The 18,057-nt window shown below is 52.0% G+C and overlaps 1 protein-coding gene and 1 long non-coding RNA gene across 2 annotated transcripts in view; one reads left to right on the forward strand and one right to left on the reverse strand.

Annotated features, from left to right (window-relative positions):
* Nucleotides 1–2,054: 2,054 nt before the first annotated feature.
* Nucleotides 2,055–18,057, forward strand: part of CCND2 (cyclin D2) — a 30,579-nt gene continuing 14,576 nt past the window's right edge. The window contains exons 1-4 of the mRNA XM_060658670.3: nucleotides 2,055–2,559; nucleotides 4,367–4,582; nucleotides 7,265–7,424; nucleotides 16,670–16,818. Coding sequence (XP_060514653.1) covers nucleotides 2,365–2,559; nucleotides 4,367–4,582; nucleotides 7,265–7,424; nucleotides 16,670–16,818 — 720 coding nt within the window. The 5' untranslated portion in view covers nucleotides 2,055–2,364. The remainder of the gene's footprint in view (nucleotides 2,560–4,366; nucleotides 4,583–7,264; nucleotides 7,425–16,669; nucleotides 16,819–18,057) is intronic.
* Nucleotides 12,760–18,057, reverse strand: part of LOC132694868 (uncharacterized) — a 33,642-nt gene continuing 28,344 nt past the window's right edge. Inside the window, exon 3 of the long non-coding RNA XR_013556892.2 lies at nucleotides 12,760–13,950. This is a non-coding gene — a long non-coding RNA (uncharacterized LOC132694868). The remainder of the gene's footprint in view (nucleotides 13,951–18,057) is intronic.

An 18,057-nucleotide genomic window follows, 5' to 3' on the forward strand; every position in this document is an offset into this window, starting at 1 on the left:
TCATTTTGAGTTGCAACTTGGGTTTCTCATTTAGCTTTTTTCTTCCCGAAATCTAATGGCTTCCACAGCAATTAGACATTTTCCTCGCCCGCCCCCTTCCCTCCCCTTTCTTTACCTAAGGTAGATTGGATACTAATTCCCGCGGCTATTGATAAGGTCGGAGGCACCGCGGCCTCTCCCCAGCCCTCGCCCGCCCCAGTCCCCGCTCTCCCTCCGCCCTCCCTTGGCTTCCTTTTGATGTAGCGGGGAACGCGTCCTACTAAAAAAAAAAAAAAAAAGAAAGAAAAAAAAAAAAAGAAAAAAAAAGAAAAAAAGTAATCTGCCCGGTAACAATCAGCGCGCAGTAGCAGGAGCCCCAGAGCTATTGGCTATGCAAATAGAGGGAGGGGAGACGGCGCCCCAAACTCTTACTCACACTTTAAAGAGATATGCCCCCCCTTCGTCCCCCCCCCACCCCTTCCGCCCCACCCTCGTTTAAAGGGGCTCGCTTCAGGGCCTGAGCAAATCGCTTGCACCTCTGGTTTATTCACTCCCGGTCTTCTCTATTCCACTTCGGCCCCTTCTTTCAGGGAATCTAGTGAACAGCTCACCCAGCTCGCCCCCCCCCTCCCGCCCTGCTAACTCTCCACGCCCCGGTTTGGGCCCCCTTTCTCGGTGAAGGAGGTGCACAGCTGATCATGGTGTTTCCAGGGCCCTGACCCACGCCATGCTCGCTGCACGTGCCAGTTCGGCCAACTTGCTGGGGGCTCTGGGCTCCCTCCCCATCCCCCCAAAGTGAAATAACACTGAAAGTCGTGGGGGCGGGGGTGGTGGGAGGAAGGAGATGAGGAAACGCCACTATATCCCCTATAAAAGCAGCGTTGACCCCGGGATGCATTTGAGCACATGTCTGAGCCGACTAGGCTGGCAGCATCTCCACCACAATCCCGCTCCCGGGGAGAAAGCCCTGGCTGGCGGGTGAGGCGTGAACCCCGAGGGGTCGGCGAGGATGCAAGCGAAGGACACTGGGTGGAAGTCTTGGGCCTCCGAGGAAAGGAAGGGGTGGTGTTGTTTGCGCAGGGGGAGAGAGGGGGAGCCAGACCTAATCCCTCCCTTGCCCCCATCCCCTCCCCTCCCCCTCCCGGGCTATTTCCTAGAAAGCTGTATCAGTGTGGCCACGCTCGGCGCAGACACCTCGGGCAGCTTGTCAGCAGATGCAGGGGCGAGGAAGCGGGTTTTTCCTGCGTGGCCGCCGGCCGCGGAGGAACCAATGGTAGCCCTGCAAACCGGCCCCCCCGCCCCCCGCCGGCCTGCGGCAGCCCTGGGCGTCTCTCCGCTGCTCCCCAAGGCGCCTGTAGCGCCCCCAAGAATGGGCTGGTTTCTGCTCTAGGGTCACATTCTATCACGTCGAAGAAGCTGCCCCCTCCCTCCTAACACCCACCCCTTCCTCCTCTTCCTCTCCACACACAAATGCGGGCGTGGGGGCTGGGGGGGGGGACGTTGTTCTGGTCCCTTTAATCGGACTTTTGAAACAGCCTTGCAGTGATCAGGAACTTAAACGTCCGGGATATAACCTTTATCTCTGGATATCCGAGCTTGCTATTTTCTAAAATCGCTCTCCTTATTTTTCACTTAAGGGGTCTGTTTCAAAATTGCACGAGCCTACCCCATCTTCCAGTAATCTACCCGTCATTCTCGGATCTTACATACATGGGCAGGAGTGTAAGGATCAATTTTGAAAAAGCCCAAGTTGGTCGTATTTTGGCATGATACAACCTACAGAATGTGCGAAATTAGAGGGACTAAAGAGGAATCGGTGTGGGTTTTTTTGTGGGTTCCCCTATCGGGGCCCCTGGCATGCCGGGCTGGATGGAGGGAGAGGGCCTCGGAGAGCTAAGGAGACGGGTGGGGGGGCGGGGGACCGCGTTTGAAGTTAGGTCGGGCCAGCTGCTGTTCTCCTTAATAACAAGAGGGGAAAGGAGGGAGGGAGGGAGAGATTGAAAGGAGGAGGGGAGGGACGGGAGGGGAGGGAAGGGGAGGAGGAACCGGAGAGGGGAGCGAGGCGAGAGGGAGGAGAACTAACTGCCCAGCCAGTTTGCGTCACTGCCTCTCAGAGCAGAGAAGAGCGAGCAGGGGAGAGCGAGACAACTTTGAAGGGGAGGGCAGGCAGAGTCAGCAGCCCCCGAGGCTCTCCTCTCCCACCGCCCATCCCTTTCCTCTCTTCTCCCCCAGCCTCTCTCTCTCTCTGCCCCATAACTTTTCTCCCGAAAACCCCCTACCTAGCCAAAGGAAGGAGGTAAGGGGAACCCTCTCCCCTCCCCCCTCCAAAAACCCCCAATTTTCCAGTCCGGAGAAAGCAGGGAGCGAGCGGGCACCCGGCTGGCCATGGAGCTGCTGTGCTGCGAGGTGGACCCGGTCCGCAGGGCCGTGCCGGACGCCAACCTGCTCTACGATGACCGCGTTTTGCAGAACTTGCTCACCATCGAGGAGCGCTACCTTCCCCAGTGCTCCTACTTCAAATGCGTGCAGAAGGACATCCAGCCCTACATGCGCAGGATGGTGGCCACCTGGATGCTGGAGGTAGGTCTGCAGATAGGATACTCGCTCCCCCCACCCCACTCCACCCCAGCGCAGGGAACCTAAAACTTGGAGAGGGCAGGCTCCGCGCTCGCCTCCCCGCTCCTGTGCGCGAGGTTACCCCGAGCCCTTTGGCGAGACGCGTGGCTTCATTTCTGTTCCTTGCAGGATGCAAGGCTAACTGGGGGAGGGGGAAGGGGATAGGGAAGGGAGGAGGAAAGTCTGGGATAAACGAGGCTGTCCTGGAGCGGGGGTGGGGGAGCATCCCGCGCGCGTGTGCCTGCATGTGGCTGCCTCTTCTTCCCACCCCCAGCCGACCTGTCTTTTGCGAGGCCGCCACTGCTTTCGGTGCAGTGAAGAAGGGAGTAGGAGCGTGAAATCGGGACCCAAACGTAAAAAAAGCCAAAAAGCAGCCCCCCAAAAGCCAGAGAAAATTCGTCCTAGCCTCAGGTCCCCGCATGTGGTCGCGACTCCGCGTTGGCACTTAAGGGGGGGGGGGGGAGAAAGAGGGAGGGGGAGGAGGGAGGAGGAGAGAACCGGAGAATTCAGGAGCCCCGGAAGTCGCATTGAAGAAACATGTGTTTTAGGGGAACCCAAAAGAACCACTTCTTTACCCTTGCTCCAAATCTTTGCCGAGCAAGCCGTGTGCCCACGTATGCACAGCTCTGGACCTGCCGTGGTTTCGCCATGTTGCTTTGCAAACTCCGGTTGGAAAGGCTGGAAAACGTCGCCCGCTCCCTCCTCGCACCCCATTATTCCGGCCACCCCACTTGTAATAGTGCCCTCTTCCCCAACCCCCACCTCAGGAAGGTTACTTACAGTTTGGCTTTCCAGTTTCCTCGCTGCGGAGATTTGGGTGGGGTAGGAAGGGGGGGGAGGAGGTGTGTGTGGGGGGAGATGTCGGGGCACCCCTAAAGGAGAGGTCAGAGTCCCCCGTGCCTCTCTCTGGAGGCTCCCCGTTCCTCGGCTTTCCCCCAGCTCGTCACCACGATCCCCAGTTTCTGCCCTTGTGGGCCGCAGCCGGACACTCTTGCCGCGGCGCTCACCCCTCCAAGTTTCCCCTCGGGATCCAAAGCCCCAGGGGTCGAGATACAGACCTTTCCGGCACCCGAAACCTCCGTTTCGGGAAGCCTGGATCCTCTTTGGGGTTTTCACGCCAAAAGGGCTTTTCTAGGATATTTCTTCGATTTTTCATTATTTTTTGAAACCGTCTCCCCATGCTCCCGAGTCCAGCCGCCGAGGCTGCGGCTCTTCCTCCTCTCCTCCCTCCCCCTCTCTTCCCCACCTCTCCCCACCCACCCCCCCAATAGCGGCGCCTGGGCCGCAGGGACCCCCCCGGACATTTTTTCCAATTGTCGGGAATGATAGAGCAGGGTCCGGGGATCCGAATGAGACCAAGAAGAAGACCCCCGGAGCCTCCAGAATATTTTTATTGATTTTTTGAAAAGATGACGAAATCCAAAAAAGAGAGTGTGAGCGAGTTAGAGTGAGCAAAGAAGTCAGTAGCCAAAGGGAGCGTCGCCGAGCCGGGCGGCTACTGCGCATTTGTTTGCCTCCTGGCTTCGGATGTTCAATTCACCTCTTTTATTTACCTTCTTGGGGAATACCCCAGCACGGATGGACTATTTAGATTTACCCCGTTTTCCTTCTCTTTATTCTTATCACATAGCCTACTCCCCTCCCCCTCCCCACTCAAAAATTAAATATTTTTGCTTGTTTCCATAGGTTGTGCCTTTCATTTTTTTTTTTTTTTTGTCTTTTCCTGACACTATTCCCTCAACCCCCCAACCCTTCCCCACTCCCATTGTAGGTATGTGAGGAACAGAAGTGTGAAGAAGAGGTCTTCCCTTTGGCCATGAATTACCTGGACCGCTTCTTGGCTGGGGTCCCAACTCCTAAGACCCATCTGCAGCTCCTGGGTGCTGTCTGCATGTTCCTGGCCTCCAAGCTCAAAGAGACCATCCCTTTGACAGCAGAGAAGTTGTGCATTTACACCGACAACTCCATCAAGCCTCAGGAGCTGCTGGTAATGCCTACCTCCTTTCTTTTCTCCCTTTCTGCTCTTCCTTCCTTCTTTGCCCTCTCCTGTCCTGATAAGCTTCTGCCCACTGCTCCCCAAAGGAATCCTTAGGATCCCAAATTACCACATCGTTGGGATTTTCACACTTTAGGAGATACCGCTTTTAATACGAATCTTTTTGTGTTCCTACTGTGTGCCAGCCACCATGCTAAGCCCTGAGGCTACATCCACAAATAAGATCCCCGCGACATTTGTGTTGGGGGAATTCATTTGCACTTGTGTGTGTGCGCGTGTGTGCATGCATGGGTGTGTGTAGGGGAGACTTGGAACACGGTGATCACATTTTAATTAAATTCCAAATTTTCAACCACTGAATTTTGAGAAAATAGCTCAACTTCCCACATGGTAGGCATGTGTTCCCGTGGTAAAAGGGTGTTGTGGTGCGTCTCCTAAGAATCCAGAGTTCAAAGGTAATGTCTTATCTATCTATAAATTTTCAAGATACCTGCACATAGTAGCTGTTCACTAAATATCAGCTCACTGACGTTTGAGCCAAGTCAGAATTTGTCCTTTAATTGGAGGAATCTGAGGCCTGCTTCCCGGGGAGGCCGGCGATGACCTCTGTATGGTGACAGGGGTCCTGTCTTGACTCAGGTTTTCTAACAGCAAACCTTTTCCCCACCCAGTCTAACTCATTTTCCCCACAGCTTCACACTCAAGGCGTCCATGTGGCAGCAGTGTGGAATGGTAGAGTGGTTCCCAAGCCCACCTTCTGTGGTCTGCACACCTTTTCTCCGCACTGTTTGGAAGAGCCCCCTCCCCCACCTCCTTCTGATCGCCCCTCCCCCTTCCTACTGGGAAGGCCTGCACAAAGTCCACAGGGCTAGGACTGGCTCCCAGAACTGAGCTCTTTGTGAAAAGGCCTTCCTTTCTGGGGCTGTGCTGCCATCTAGTGGCAGACATGTGCAAGGATGGGGGAGGAATTGCGGGGAATGTAGAGAGGGGCATGAATGACTTCACCTTTGAACCGCTGCCAGATTTCAGCTGCTTCTGGTTTGGTCCGGGAGGCCCAGAAAGGTGCTTTCTTCTGGGAGATCTGCTTCCTTTAATAATAGTACAAGACGAGTGGTTTATTTCACACTCCCCTGTGAGAAGAAAGGGCTGGAATTTCAAGCCATCTTAGAAGACACTGGTTGTGTAGTAATTTTACCAGTTTTTTTTTTTTTTTCCTCTTTTTAAACCCCAATCCTCTGTAAAAAGCCAAGGGGGACTTTAAAGCATGTAAAGGAAAAGTCGTTAGAGTTCATCACCAGTTTGTTTTTCTCAACGGGAAACCAGGAAAATGAATCTTCCATTTGGCTCATTTGTTTCAACGTGATGGTGGGTCGTGGTGTTCTTTGGCACCCGTTTTTCCAGGACCGGCCAAGCCAATTCATGTTGCTTCACAAGCACCCTGCCTTGTCCCCCTTTCCCTGTCTCTTGATCCCAGAAGGTGGGAGGTACAGGAATCCTCCTATTTACTTATGAGAAATCTGAGGCTCTGGAAGGGGAAGGGAGTCCCCTCAGATCACACAGCCACCTAGTGCTACAGGAGGGGACTGGGGCTCTGGTTGCTGGTGTAGCAAATGGAAGAGAGCCGGGGTTCTTAGGGTGAATGGGAGAGTAGCGTGCACTGGCACGGTGGTCTCTTCCTGTCTCTTCTGAAGATGATTAATGGATAGGCCTGTTTTCCCTCTGATCGCACGTAGTTTTAAAGTTTCCTTTCTGGCCTGTTGGACTCTGAACACAATTCCCCAAATGTATCTTAGTAAGGGAGAAAAAAGGCTTTTCACTAGGTGGACCAATGGTGAGAAGTCCATGAGAGAGGGGGTCATATTGTCCCCCCTCAGCATTTGGACTGAGGGGTTCCATGACTTTGCCCAGGCACCTTCACTTTGCCCTGTTCAACCTCCAGCTGCAGCATGGGGTTGCTAATGACCATCCTGGTGGGTCCTCCAGTCTCGGTGACAGAGGCCTATGAAACATGTCACCAGGGAACATGTCCCAGAGTGCCAGGGAAAGGGCACTCTCCTGGCCGAATGTCATTTCCCCAAGACTTCTGCATTATGTGTCGAGGGGAAAGTTTTAAAGCTGAGAAAAGTGGCACTTATTGGCACCAATTACAAGTAAATTGGTTGCCAAGGAGTTGAGCCAAGGAACCTTATTTTGAGCTTTATCTGTGTGCATCATTTTCCCCTGAGGATTAAAAAAGACTATTAATCCAGCGATAGAGACCTGTACAATAAATTACTATCTAAGGGCCACAATGACCTTGGCAGTGCCTTGTAAGTTCAGCTTTCTGGGGGGGTGGGGGGGGGGGCAACAGGACTGCATGGAAGTCCATGTTGGCTGGGGGGGTGGGGGGAGCCGAAGAGGAAAAGAACTAGGAAAAAGTAGAATCTTGGCAACAGCTACCTGGGCTCTCATTATTTTTGGTGGAGCCTCACATTTGAGGCAGAAGAAGAGATGCCAGTGACTTCCAGGCTTTGGGGGGTGGGTGGGGGGCTTGGACAAATGGGCCCACCTCAGGATCCAGCAGCATCCTCCTGAACATCATTAGAACTGGTCCGGACCCCAGCCCCTGGTCCCTGACACCAGGTCAGCCTTTGGGTTTTATACTCTTGTCTCCCTCCCTCCCTCCCTCATCAGGAGTGGGAGCTGGTGGTGTTGGGGAAGTTGAAGTGGAACCTGGCGGCTGTCACTCCTCATGACTTCATCGAGCACATCCTTCGCAAGCTGCCCCAGCCCAGCGAGAAGTTGTCTCTGATCCGCAAGCATGCGCAGACCTTCATTGCTCTGTGTGCTACCGGTAGGAGCAGGCTGGAGCCGGAGGGGGCCTTGTGGGGGGCGGGGACACAGGCTGAAGAGCCCTTTGGGGGGGTGGTCAGGGAGAGACTGATGGGGGTACTAACTGGCATGGGCTTAGGGGTTCAGGAGAGGGGTGGTCCCAAGTAATCTAGAGTACAAGGTTTTCATGCCCAGGCTGTGTGTTCTTTATTTTATCTGAGCTGGTGTATTCTTTTTTTCTACTAAACTCATAAATGGTTTATGAGGACAGGTGTGGTAAGCGGAAAAAAAAAAGTGCCTGTTAAAATATTCTTTATGATGTCTAAAGTGCTCTTTGAAGATTATATATACTGCTCTCTGGTTGTGTTTAAATCTTTAATCTTTTGAGGAAAAGGATGCTTGGAGATAAGGCCAAGAGGAAATTTGGGGGTGGGGGGTGGGGGCAAATATAGGTTAAAGGAACACTGTCTTGATAAATACGCTGCCTGCCCTGATAAGCAGTAAGGGAGGTTGAAGGAGTTCTCTTTACTGTAGGGCACTTACTGCTGGGTAACTGGTGGATGGGGGAGTGAACCTGGCTGGCTCTCATCAAGGACTCACCTTCTGAGCACTAAGTTCTGCTGCCCTCCCTTTAAGTGCTGCTGTTTTGAATTGGTTGCAGCCTTTACCAGCAAGCGCAAGTGGCTTTTTCATATTAAAAGCTTTCCACCCACCACGTTGATCCCACAATTGATACATAGTTCTTACTGGCCCATTTGCTTTGCATTTCCCTAATAAACTAAAGGCAGTGGTTTGACAACTGTCTCATTAAACTGAGCCTTGGCCAGTTTCTACTATTTTTGTTCCTTGGTAGTGGCCATGGGAGAGACCCTGAAAGCTTAGTCATAGGTAAAGACATCATAGGTAAAGAACTGACTGAGCAGGTCTTTTGTTTTGTGGTGGAGGGGGGGTTGGGGGGGAGTTGGTGGGGGGGTATCCAGAGGGTTCAGCCCAAGTTCGCTAAGAGTTGTTGAATTTTAGAGATGGGACTCCTGGGTTACCTTTTTCCAATGTTTTGTTACATGTTATTTGTAAGTATGTACAAATGGATCACACAATATGCAATAGTGTATATGCTCTGTGTTCTCAGTCAAAAGTTCAGGCTTTGCTACTTATCACTGGATGACCTTGGACGGCTGTTTAACCTCTCTGAACTTGAGCTTCTTCATCTGCAAAACACACCTGTTGATACATGATCTTAACAGCCTTTTCAGGGTGGTTAGGAAAACAAAAATCAGAAAGAGACAATGTGCAAAGAGGTACTTTATGAACCAAGGAACGTGTAGACCATGTGTTGTGGTACTAATTGTGAAAATGCCACCATCTCCATGTTTAAGTGTTGCAACTGCCTTAATCCAATTCAACAGGACCCCTTACTCTCTGCCTTCCCTGGCGTGAATGTAGGGTTCCCAGCCACCCACATTTGATTCTAGGGCTTAGATTTTTTCTCACCGGTTTTCTGTAGTCCTGCCCTTCCAGATCCAGACTGGGCCCATGGCCATGTTAATGTGTCCTGTGCCCCTTTATGAGAGAGTAAGCTGTCCTTCCTGCAGCCCTGAGGGGGCCATTCTTCAGAGCCCCCGTGGATACCTTGCTGACTTTTAGACAGTAGCCATTCTTTTGCTTCCTCGCTTCTCTTGCTGTCTGGCCTGGGGCCCTAGAGGTCAATCCCTCATTGACTTGTCATTTTGTCTCCCAGGCCCTGCTGTCCCTTCGTCTCCATTGTCATGATTCACTGTGGGGGAGGGGTCAACCAGTCCTTTTTTCTCTAGCCCTAGGACCCCCGACCCTCTGACCCGAAGCTCCCCCATTGCCCAGCTGTTAGCCAGAATTCTGCTTTGACCTTGTCTCTTGACTGACAGATCTTTTGGGGTCTGTCCACCCATTCCCCATTCTGATCTCTGATTGGGGTAGGGATGGTAGGTGGAATTATCCAGGCATGGGCAGATCCCCAGCTTCTGTAAAGGCCCATTCTCTAAAATTGGGGGGTCCCATCCCCCCACTTCTGGCCTTCTTGCCCAGATCCTTGGGGTGGCTGCCAACTTTGGGGCCAGAATAAGGAGCTGGAACTCAGGCACTGAGGACAGAGGTCCAAGGAGTGGCACAGGAAGTCACGAAGACTGCCTTTGGGGAGCCATGAGCTAGCTCTGGGCAAGGGCTAAGAAAGGATACAGGGAATAACTCCAACTAAATGAAGACCACCAGCCATGTACTAAGCCTTAGGTGTGGACTGGTCAGAGCAGAGGGGGCTCCTCAGAACTTTCCTGAGTCTAGGAAGGATGGCTGTGTCTCACAAGGCTTTTCTTTCTAGATCTGTGCTTGAGTCTGTATGAATGACCAAGTTACATAGAATCCTCACTTTGTGGAGTTTTATACCAGATGGCCTGATGGTATAAAAGCCCAGATCTACTTTTCTTGGAGGAAACACCTTCCAGTTAGATGAAACGCCTCCTTTTGGGGCCAGGGTGTGACAAATGGTTGAGTGCCTAGGACTGTCTGGCAAGCGGCAGGCACAAGGTAACTGAGAACCAAAGGTAGGTGATACCGAGGAGGTCCAGTTTGCTCCTTGCACCTCACGCCTCTGTCCTTGTCCCCCAATCCTGGATATTCTGCCCTGAAGCCCAAGAGGCACCTGTGGCCAGGGTCTTGCAGACTTACAGTGGGTCTGGAGGAGATGGTAGCCAATCCTCTAGGCTGTGTGGCTAGTTTATGGGATAAGTTGGTTGTGAAAGAGCTGGCAGTAGTTCCTCAGTCTGTGCGGGGAGTGCATGTGTGTGTGTGAAAGGGGAAGAGAGAGCAGGAGAGCAGAGAGGGGCCATGAGAAGGGGAACGAGGCTGCAGTTTTCCTTAGGGGCTAGAGGGTAAGATGGTGGCAAGGCAGAGAGATGCCCTTCTCTCCCCCCATCCCCCCCGCCCCCCAACCACTCATCTCAAAATGGCTTCTGGCAGGAGAGACTGCCTCCACCTGCCTGGTGTCCCTCTCTGGGCCAGTCATGGTTAGTGAAGGCACTGGAGGGAGAGGGAGACCTTCATAACTGACAGCCCCTGGCATTCCCTTTCCCGGAGCTTTTGATCCTGGGGAAGCAGGACTGGGCCTTAGTGGCCCCCTGGTCGTAGGTGTGATGGTAGAGTCCCCCAGGTCTGCAAATGAGGAAAGAAGTACCGTTTAATACGACTCAAGATCGCACTCTGGCACTGGAGGATTCTTGATGCGGGATCTCACGCTCAACAGATGATTCCAGTTAGTCTAGAAACGCCAATGATACTGAGTTTGAACTTGGTGTGGGGGTGGGGTGGAGGTGCTTAACCTCCCTACCTATGCATGGTATCCCACATCTCCCTCTTTTTGCCTCGGGCCCCACCTCAAGGTGTTTTGCTTATTAGCTCTTTGCAGCATGCACTTGAGTAGCCCCGCCCAAGGCTCCCCACCCTGAGGCCTGAGCCCTGGAGCCCCAATGAAGCCCCAGTGAAGCCCCAGTGATGATAACTGCTGTATTTCCAGCCTTCCTGGCTTTACCCAAAGGCGTTTCATAACCTTCTATCATAAGATAGAATTATAGCCAGGGCCCGGAGAAGGTAGGTGGGTTGGCCCCTTACCCCAAAAAGGTTTGCCCTGGCGGCTGCCAGGTGGGAAGAATTTAAGCCACCTTCCTGTCTCTGTGTTGCCCCCACAGCTGACAGGGCGCGGAGCTGAGGGGAAGTGGCGTGGGCAGCCGACAGTGTCAGTTCTGCAGGCGCATCCCGTGGGGACCAGCAGTGTGGCAGGGCTATCTCACTTCCCTTCTGGCCGGACAATGAATGAGGAGTAGGCTGCTTGCTGTTCTCCAGCCGTCTCCCTCCTCTCCTCCTGCCACCTAGGCCTTTGGAGTTATATTAGTGTTCCATGTCACCGTGGTCCTTCCCCACAAGGACAGGGTGTGCTGAACCTATTCCAGGGGTGGTAGGTGAGGTGTGTGCTGCGGCCATCACCTGCTGGCCAATGAGCATCTGGGATTCTGGCCTTTTAACCTTCCACCTTGCTGCAGGTGGGAGGAGGGGGAGAGATGAGGGAAATGGGAAAGGGGGGGGGGCTTCCCTGTTGGTCTTAAGCCTCAGACCGAGTATCTCCCGCCCCCTAGTGGTGGTCAGAAGCAAGGCCATCACTCTTCTGCTTCAAGGCCTCCATATCGTAGCCAAAACAATCTGCAGTAAACTTACGTGCAGGGCCATCTAATCTGTGGTTTTAGACCTGCTTAGCTCAGACTCTTTCTTCAGCGAAATTTTACCAAGACCTGCAGATAGCGAGTTGATGAATATGGAGCCCTCTCTGCCCTTGCCCAGATTAAGAAGCCCAGTGGGGCCCCCAGAGCGCCTCTGGTGGTCTTGGGAGGTTAAGTGGGTTGTACAGGCCACACAGATCACTGGTGCCATGGCTAGGAGTCTCTGACTCCTGAGCTAGGGCTTGCTTTTGGGGGCTTTTCTCCCACTTCTGATAGGAAAATCACCCTGTGTTCCTTAGTGGGATGTGGGAGGTGGCCTTGAGGAGCTGTTCACATTCTGGTAAGTTATAAAGAGCACTGGGTCTACAGTCCAGAAGTCCCGACCTTAACCCCAGGCCCAGCACTGGACATGGGACAAGTCACCTAACCTCTCAAGAATTCATTGATTCACTTGTGAAAGGAAGTGTTTTGAAACAGATGAGTTTTACGGTTTATTAATACCTCACCACTACTGCTACATGGATGAGTAAGCAACCAGTAGAGCTGGGGTTCCCCCAAGGTGTGCCCCTTGCCTCCACCACCTCCCCGGGAGGGGGGAACATCATGTCAGAGGCTTCCGGTATGTGGGCATTGCTCTTTGGCTCTGGGCAAACCGCAGCTGAGTGGATATGGGGCACATCGGGGAGACGATTGCCAACTTCTGTATTCCATTCATCGTATGGGGGCCTCATTTTCTCCCACTCCTGACAAACCAGCATGAGGCTTCGGGGACTCAGTGAGGTCATTTCTGGGACCCACAACACAAGTGACAGTGAAAGATTCTCCAGGCGGCACAGAGCCTTTCTTCTTGGCGGTCTTGGTGCCCTTGGCCTGCTGTCAGCATCCGCCTGTTGCCCAGGGATGCTGGGCATCTTCCTCCTCTCCCCTGCCGATGCTAAACAGAATCTCCAACAGTCAGAATTCCCCTTCACGGTTCCGTTGGAGGTTCCCGTGGTCAGAATAGTGATGGTGATGACACTTGATAGCTTACCACGAGCCAAGCACAGTGCTTTTACATGGATCATTTTAGTTGAGTCCTCAGAACAACCCTACCAGGTGGGTATAATTATTCTTCTAATTTGCTGGTGAGAAAATGGAAGCTCATAGGGTTCAGGTAACTTGTCCATCTTCACACGGCTGGTAGGTGGTGGGTCATCGGCCTCCACATCTCCATCTTACAGTTCTTGCAGCTGCTTGGCCCAAATCCTTCTCATGCCCTCGGAGAGTGTCCTCCTAAGTATCTTCATGCTCCTGTCCCCTTGACCACCCCCTTTCTTTGAGAAGTTTTTTTATAAGCTACCCATGTAGTATGTACTTAGCCATTTAGAAGGCACCATGCTGTATTATATTACTATGCTTTTCAACTGGGGCGGCAGATTAATCCATGCTGCCTGGAATGGGGAGGAACACTTTGTGCTTTGTCAGAATGGATCACTGGTCAATTCATTGCCTCTCACTCTGCTGCAGAGGAAGGAGGGTGCTCAGGATGTCACCTCTTACCTTTTCAGGTGGGCAACTGAGGCTAGAGAGAGACCCTTGCCCCTGAATATGCCTCTGCACCAAGATACAACCTGTTGGTATTTTTGTCCAAGACATGTAGAGATTTCTAAGAGATTTTTACTTGGTATTTTCTTTTTGCTGAAATAGAATAATATTAAGAGAAAGTATTATAAAATTGCTTACCATTTCTTCCATCTAACTGCGGGAAAGTTTAAAATGTTTTCTGTGAATCCTCCTGCTTCAACCACATGCATGTGCATGTATGTACTTTTATTTAGATGTTTCTGGGAGGTTGTATTCTTGGTCATAGCGTGCATGCCATCTGATTTTTCTGTCCAGCCCCCCTGCCCAAGTGGATCTGGTGAACACTTTTCAAGCCAAAGTTTATGGTTTCCAGGAGTGGCTGAATGGGCTGGGTGAAACCTTCCACGGGTGAGCGTGGAGGTTAGCTAACTAGAGCTAGTACGAGGACATGACCCTTCAGATGTTTTATTCTGGTGTTTTCTTCCTCTGCTGTTTCCCCACCAGCAGAGAGGGGTTGTCCCTGAGCCTAGTCCTGGGGCAGCCCCTGATGCCGTGAGGAACTAGCACTGCTGTCTGTGGAGAGAGATGCCTCGTGACTTTGTTGGCTGACGGAAGCTATGCTCTGTTCTAGTGATTCTCGCTTGTCCTTTTCTCGGGGGTGGCTCTTCTAGATCCTTAAGGAAGAGCAAAGTAGAGCTGGAAGGCACCTGGGAGATGAGCCAGCCTGCTGTCTCCCAACTTTTTGACCTAAGCCGTGAAGAAAGAAAATACATTTTATAACATAACTCAGGATGTACATAAATGTACATCAGACTGATACAAAAGTTTTTCAAGAGGATATTTACTTCTACTACATGATTACTTCCTGATACTTTCTATCTTGTTCTGTTCCGTTAAACAGCAACAAAAACAACCCACAAATGGGTTTCATGACCCAACAATGAGCTGCAACACTGGAAGTCAGAAAAACACCGATCCAACCCCACCCTTTATTAGACAGATGGAGTGTCAGGGACTGGAGGAGGAAGTGACTCACCCAAGGTCCCACAATGTGGATCTGGTTTTCAGTTCTAATGTCACCTCCTTTGGACTTACCCAGAGGAGAGCCTGGCAGGTGCTCAGGAATCTAGTAGGAGACCCTGGTTTGCCACTGTGGTGGGTGGCAGAGGAGAAGAGCAGTGACTGGCCCAGCTTCTGGCAGCTCTTCCCTTGCTGCGGGAGCACTCCCCAGTCTGAGCTGCCAAGAGGCAGCTGTGTTCTTGTCCATGATGCTCCCCAATTCCAGGAGGCAGGGGACCGTATCCCTAGGAGGATGCCCTTCAGCATTTTCCTAGCAAAACAAGAAGGGACGTAGAGTCCTTACAGCAACCTTAGCACCTGCTGCACCCCAGGACCACCCTGTAAATACCCCCTGGCTTCCAGAAGTTAATTAGTTTGCTAAAATTGGAAGTGAGTTTTGCGTGCAGCAGCGTGACAAAAGACAGGCATGTATGAGGTGTGCTTCCCGGTCTGAGGCCTGGGACAGAGGAAAGGGAGGGCCAGGGATATCCTCCTGTCCTTCCCTGCCAGATGCTCCCACCCAGGGCCTTTGTGGGCTCAAGGCCATGGGCTGGCTGCCTCCTCTGCATTATGAATGTCACAGGGGGAAGCTAACGAGGTTATTGGGCAGAGAAACACTCCTGTGAGCCCATGTGGAAGAGACCTACAGCAGAGCAGGAGGCAGGGAGGCCGACTTTGGCACCATCCATGGGGCTAGAGAAGGAACTGAAGGGGTTAGTGGACAGCAGGCTTTGGCCAGAACACGGTAGTATACATCCCTCAAGAAGTAGAAATAGTGAGCGAGCGAAGGAAAGAAAGCCAAGGATAGAAACAGACTGACAGGCGGCCAGGCTCGCTCTGTTCATGGGATTCGGCCAACATGGGAGGTGTGTGCGTGGTTCAGTGCTCCAGCAGTGTTTCTGACAACACCAACGTGACGCTGGACAATGGGATCACCTATAAAAGTGCTTTTATGGAATATGCTGTTGTAATAGGGCATTTACAGTAAAAGGGGAAATGTTAGGTTGAACTTTGTGTTTCGACCTAATGTTTATGCTGTAATTTGAAGTGTGACACATGTCCTCCCTCTGTCCCTCCCTCCCACCCCCCTTCTTGCACTGCTCTGTACAGTAAACTCTCTGGAGTGATGCTAGAACCAGAGGTAGCACACTGGAGGATTTACCCCACTCCAGGACTGACGACAGTGAGTGATGGAAGGAACCTCTTTAACCTATCAACATAAGGCACTGGTAAAGGCAGTTTAAGTTCTCAGAAGTCTGCCCTTTTCTATCCGCAACGTTAGGGCATTCATGCCCACCGTATGTGGTGGATGTGTGGATTAACTGGGGCATAGCCCGGAAGGGACTGTACATGTGGGTAGTTAGCAGTTAGTAGCAGCAGCAACGGGAGTAAGGTGTGGGTGTCCTTGTCTCCTCCTTGATGGCTGGGCAGTGGCTGATCTCGATCCCCCAGCCTGAGAGCTTGTGGGAGTGCTCAGAGGAAACCGAGGCGTTTGGTCTCCCATGCTGAGGCCTCACAGGAGCCTCCCCTCTCTTTGCTTGTGGAGAACTGGAAGTGGATGAGGGTTTGAGCTCCTCCGATCGATCTTGGTGTACATCTCATTAGCAAACCGCTCTTTTTCTCCAGCAAGAAAATGCGATCTTAGGGCCCAAGAACCATAAGATCTAAACCAAGTCATCCGTGTGATGCAGTGGTTAATACTGGGTGCCTGCTTTCCCTCCTAATATTCTGAGGGCCCTTGGCATTGGGTTAGAAGCTGAGGATTGTGCAAAACTTGGCCCTCAGCACTGTCTCCTGCATTACTGCTTCTCTCACTTCCCTTTTTTCTTTTTTTAATGAAATCATCTGTTGTTTTGTTATGGGCCATGTCAGTCCCTGTTGACTTGCCACAGAATATGGCAAGATCACATCAGGATTATTGTTTATAAAATGTTACCAACTTACACTTTTCCTGCCTTCCACCGTCTAGATCCCCTGGTCTGTCTCACTTCTGTGGCACACAGGTTACCTCGTCTGGACTCGTCTCAGACCTCCCTCCTCTATTCCTGCCATGACCCCCAGAGGAGACTATGTTTCTTGCCCCTTGCATATGCTAACCCCTCACAGGATTGTGGAATGAGGGATTGGGGGACCTGAATCCTCTGAGAATTCACTGTGCACTCAGATAGGCTTTCTACCGTCCCTGCCTCAGTCTTCCCATTTTAGCTCTGGACCTGCCACAGGGATGGCAAATAAATAAATAAAGGGCGTCTTGTGAAGGAAGACTGAAAAGAGACTGTGTCTGTGGGGTAAGGGGTTACCTGTGCAGCTGATCTATCACCACCCTATATCTGAGTATCTTCAAGCTGGGGAGCTCCCGGATCCAGATTCTTCCTGTGCCTTGACCTTCTGCCTCTTGTCCTCACAGACTTTAAGTTCGCCATGTACCCGCCATCGATGATTGCAACTGGAAGTGTGGGAGCCGCCATCTGTGGGCTCCAGCAGGATGAGGACGTGAGCTCGCTCACTGGTGATGCCCTGGTAGATCTGCTGGCCAAGATCACCAACACGGATGTGGTAGGTGGATGCCATCTTGGTTAAAACCAGATGTCTCTTTTCTCAGCCCAGGGAGGGAGACAGTTGGCCTGACGATGATGTGTTGGAGATATTTTTCTTTGTTGGTGGTTTCTGTTTTCCAAGATCAACATCCAAGGTAGTACAAAATCCAACAGATGAGGCTTCCTCTTAAGGGTTTGAAAGCCTGTGTGCCATTAAATAGAGAAAAGAGCCTAGCAGGCAGATAACAAGGTGGGAGGAGGGCTGTTTACTAATTTTCCTTCATGGTGTGGGCTTCCCCATGGGTCTGAATCGTTGCTTCATTTCCATTTATGTACATGTCCTCAGGCTGCCTCTCCCCCACAGTGTGCTGCTCTGCTTACAGCCACTAAGGTGGAGACACAGCATGGAGAGGGGACTAGAGCCTGGCTCTGCTGCACTGGGGGCGGTGGGGATCTAAGAGGTGCCCTGCCACGAGAATGGTGTCTGGCCTTGACACACCTCTCAACCCCACCCGCCTCTCACTTCCCTTTTGTTTAATGTGGTAATGGATTAAAAAGTACTTCTGAAAGAATAAAGAGCCATAGTAATTCAAAGAACTATTATTAGCTATAGATTTTTCCATTCTTGTGCCCCGTGGACTGCCCAGAGGCTGCAGTTCTGCTTGCCAGAATTTGAAGCTCTTTAGAAGAAAGGTCTTGAGAGACCAGGGTCAAGTGAGGCTCTGATTCAGCTGGTAGGAAATTGCAGTCCTTAGAAGGTCCGAGCCGGGGTGGTTCTGAGAGGTCAGCAAGGCAGTTCCTGCGTCTTCCAGTGGGGACTTTTTCCATGCGGAGGGCTGAGGGAAGCAGCTGGGGGTGGGGCACTAGCAGAGCTGGGACTGGACCCAGGAAGCTCAGACTCCTCGCCTGGGAACTCTGCGCTCCACCCTTGTGGTTGCTCCCAAAGCTTTTTGTTTGGGGAAGGGCCTCTGCTCCAAACCAACTCCGAGAGGTGTGTCAGCTCAGAGGCCCTGGAGAGTCCACACGAAGATGCCCCCTCTGGATGTTCCAGGGAGATTCCGAATGCCCTGCTGTGGGAGTATATTGAGTTAAGAGAGAATGTGGTTTGTGGGCCTGTGGCTGATGCCCCACAGGATGCTGAGCAGAAGGCTGAAGCTCAGAGAGTGTGAGGCTGCAGCTTCCTGGCTTTCTCACCTACGTATCTGTATTTTGCCTTGGCCTTTATCACCATCTCAAGGAAGTAGTGCAGGGAGGTGTT

This window comes from Panthera onca, chromosome B4 (genome assembly GCF_046562875.1).
Source record: "Panthera onca isolate mPanOnc1 chromosome B4, mPanOnc1 haplotype 2, whole genome shotgun sequence".
NCBI classification, from domain to species: Eukaryota; Metazoa; Chordata; class Mammalia; order Carnivora; family Felidae; genus Panthera; species Panthera onca.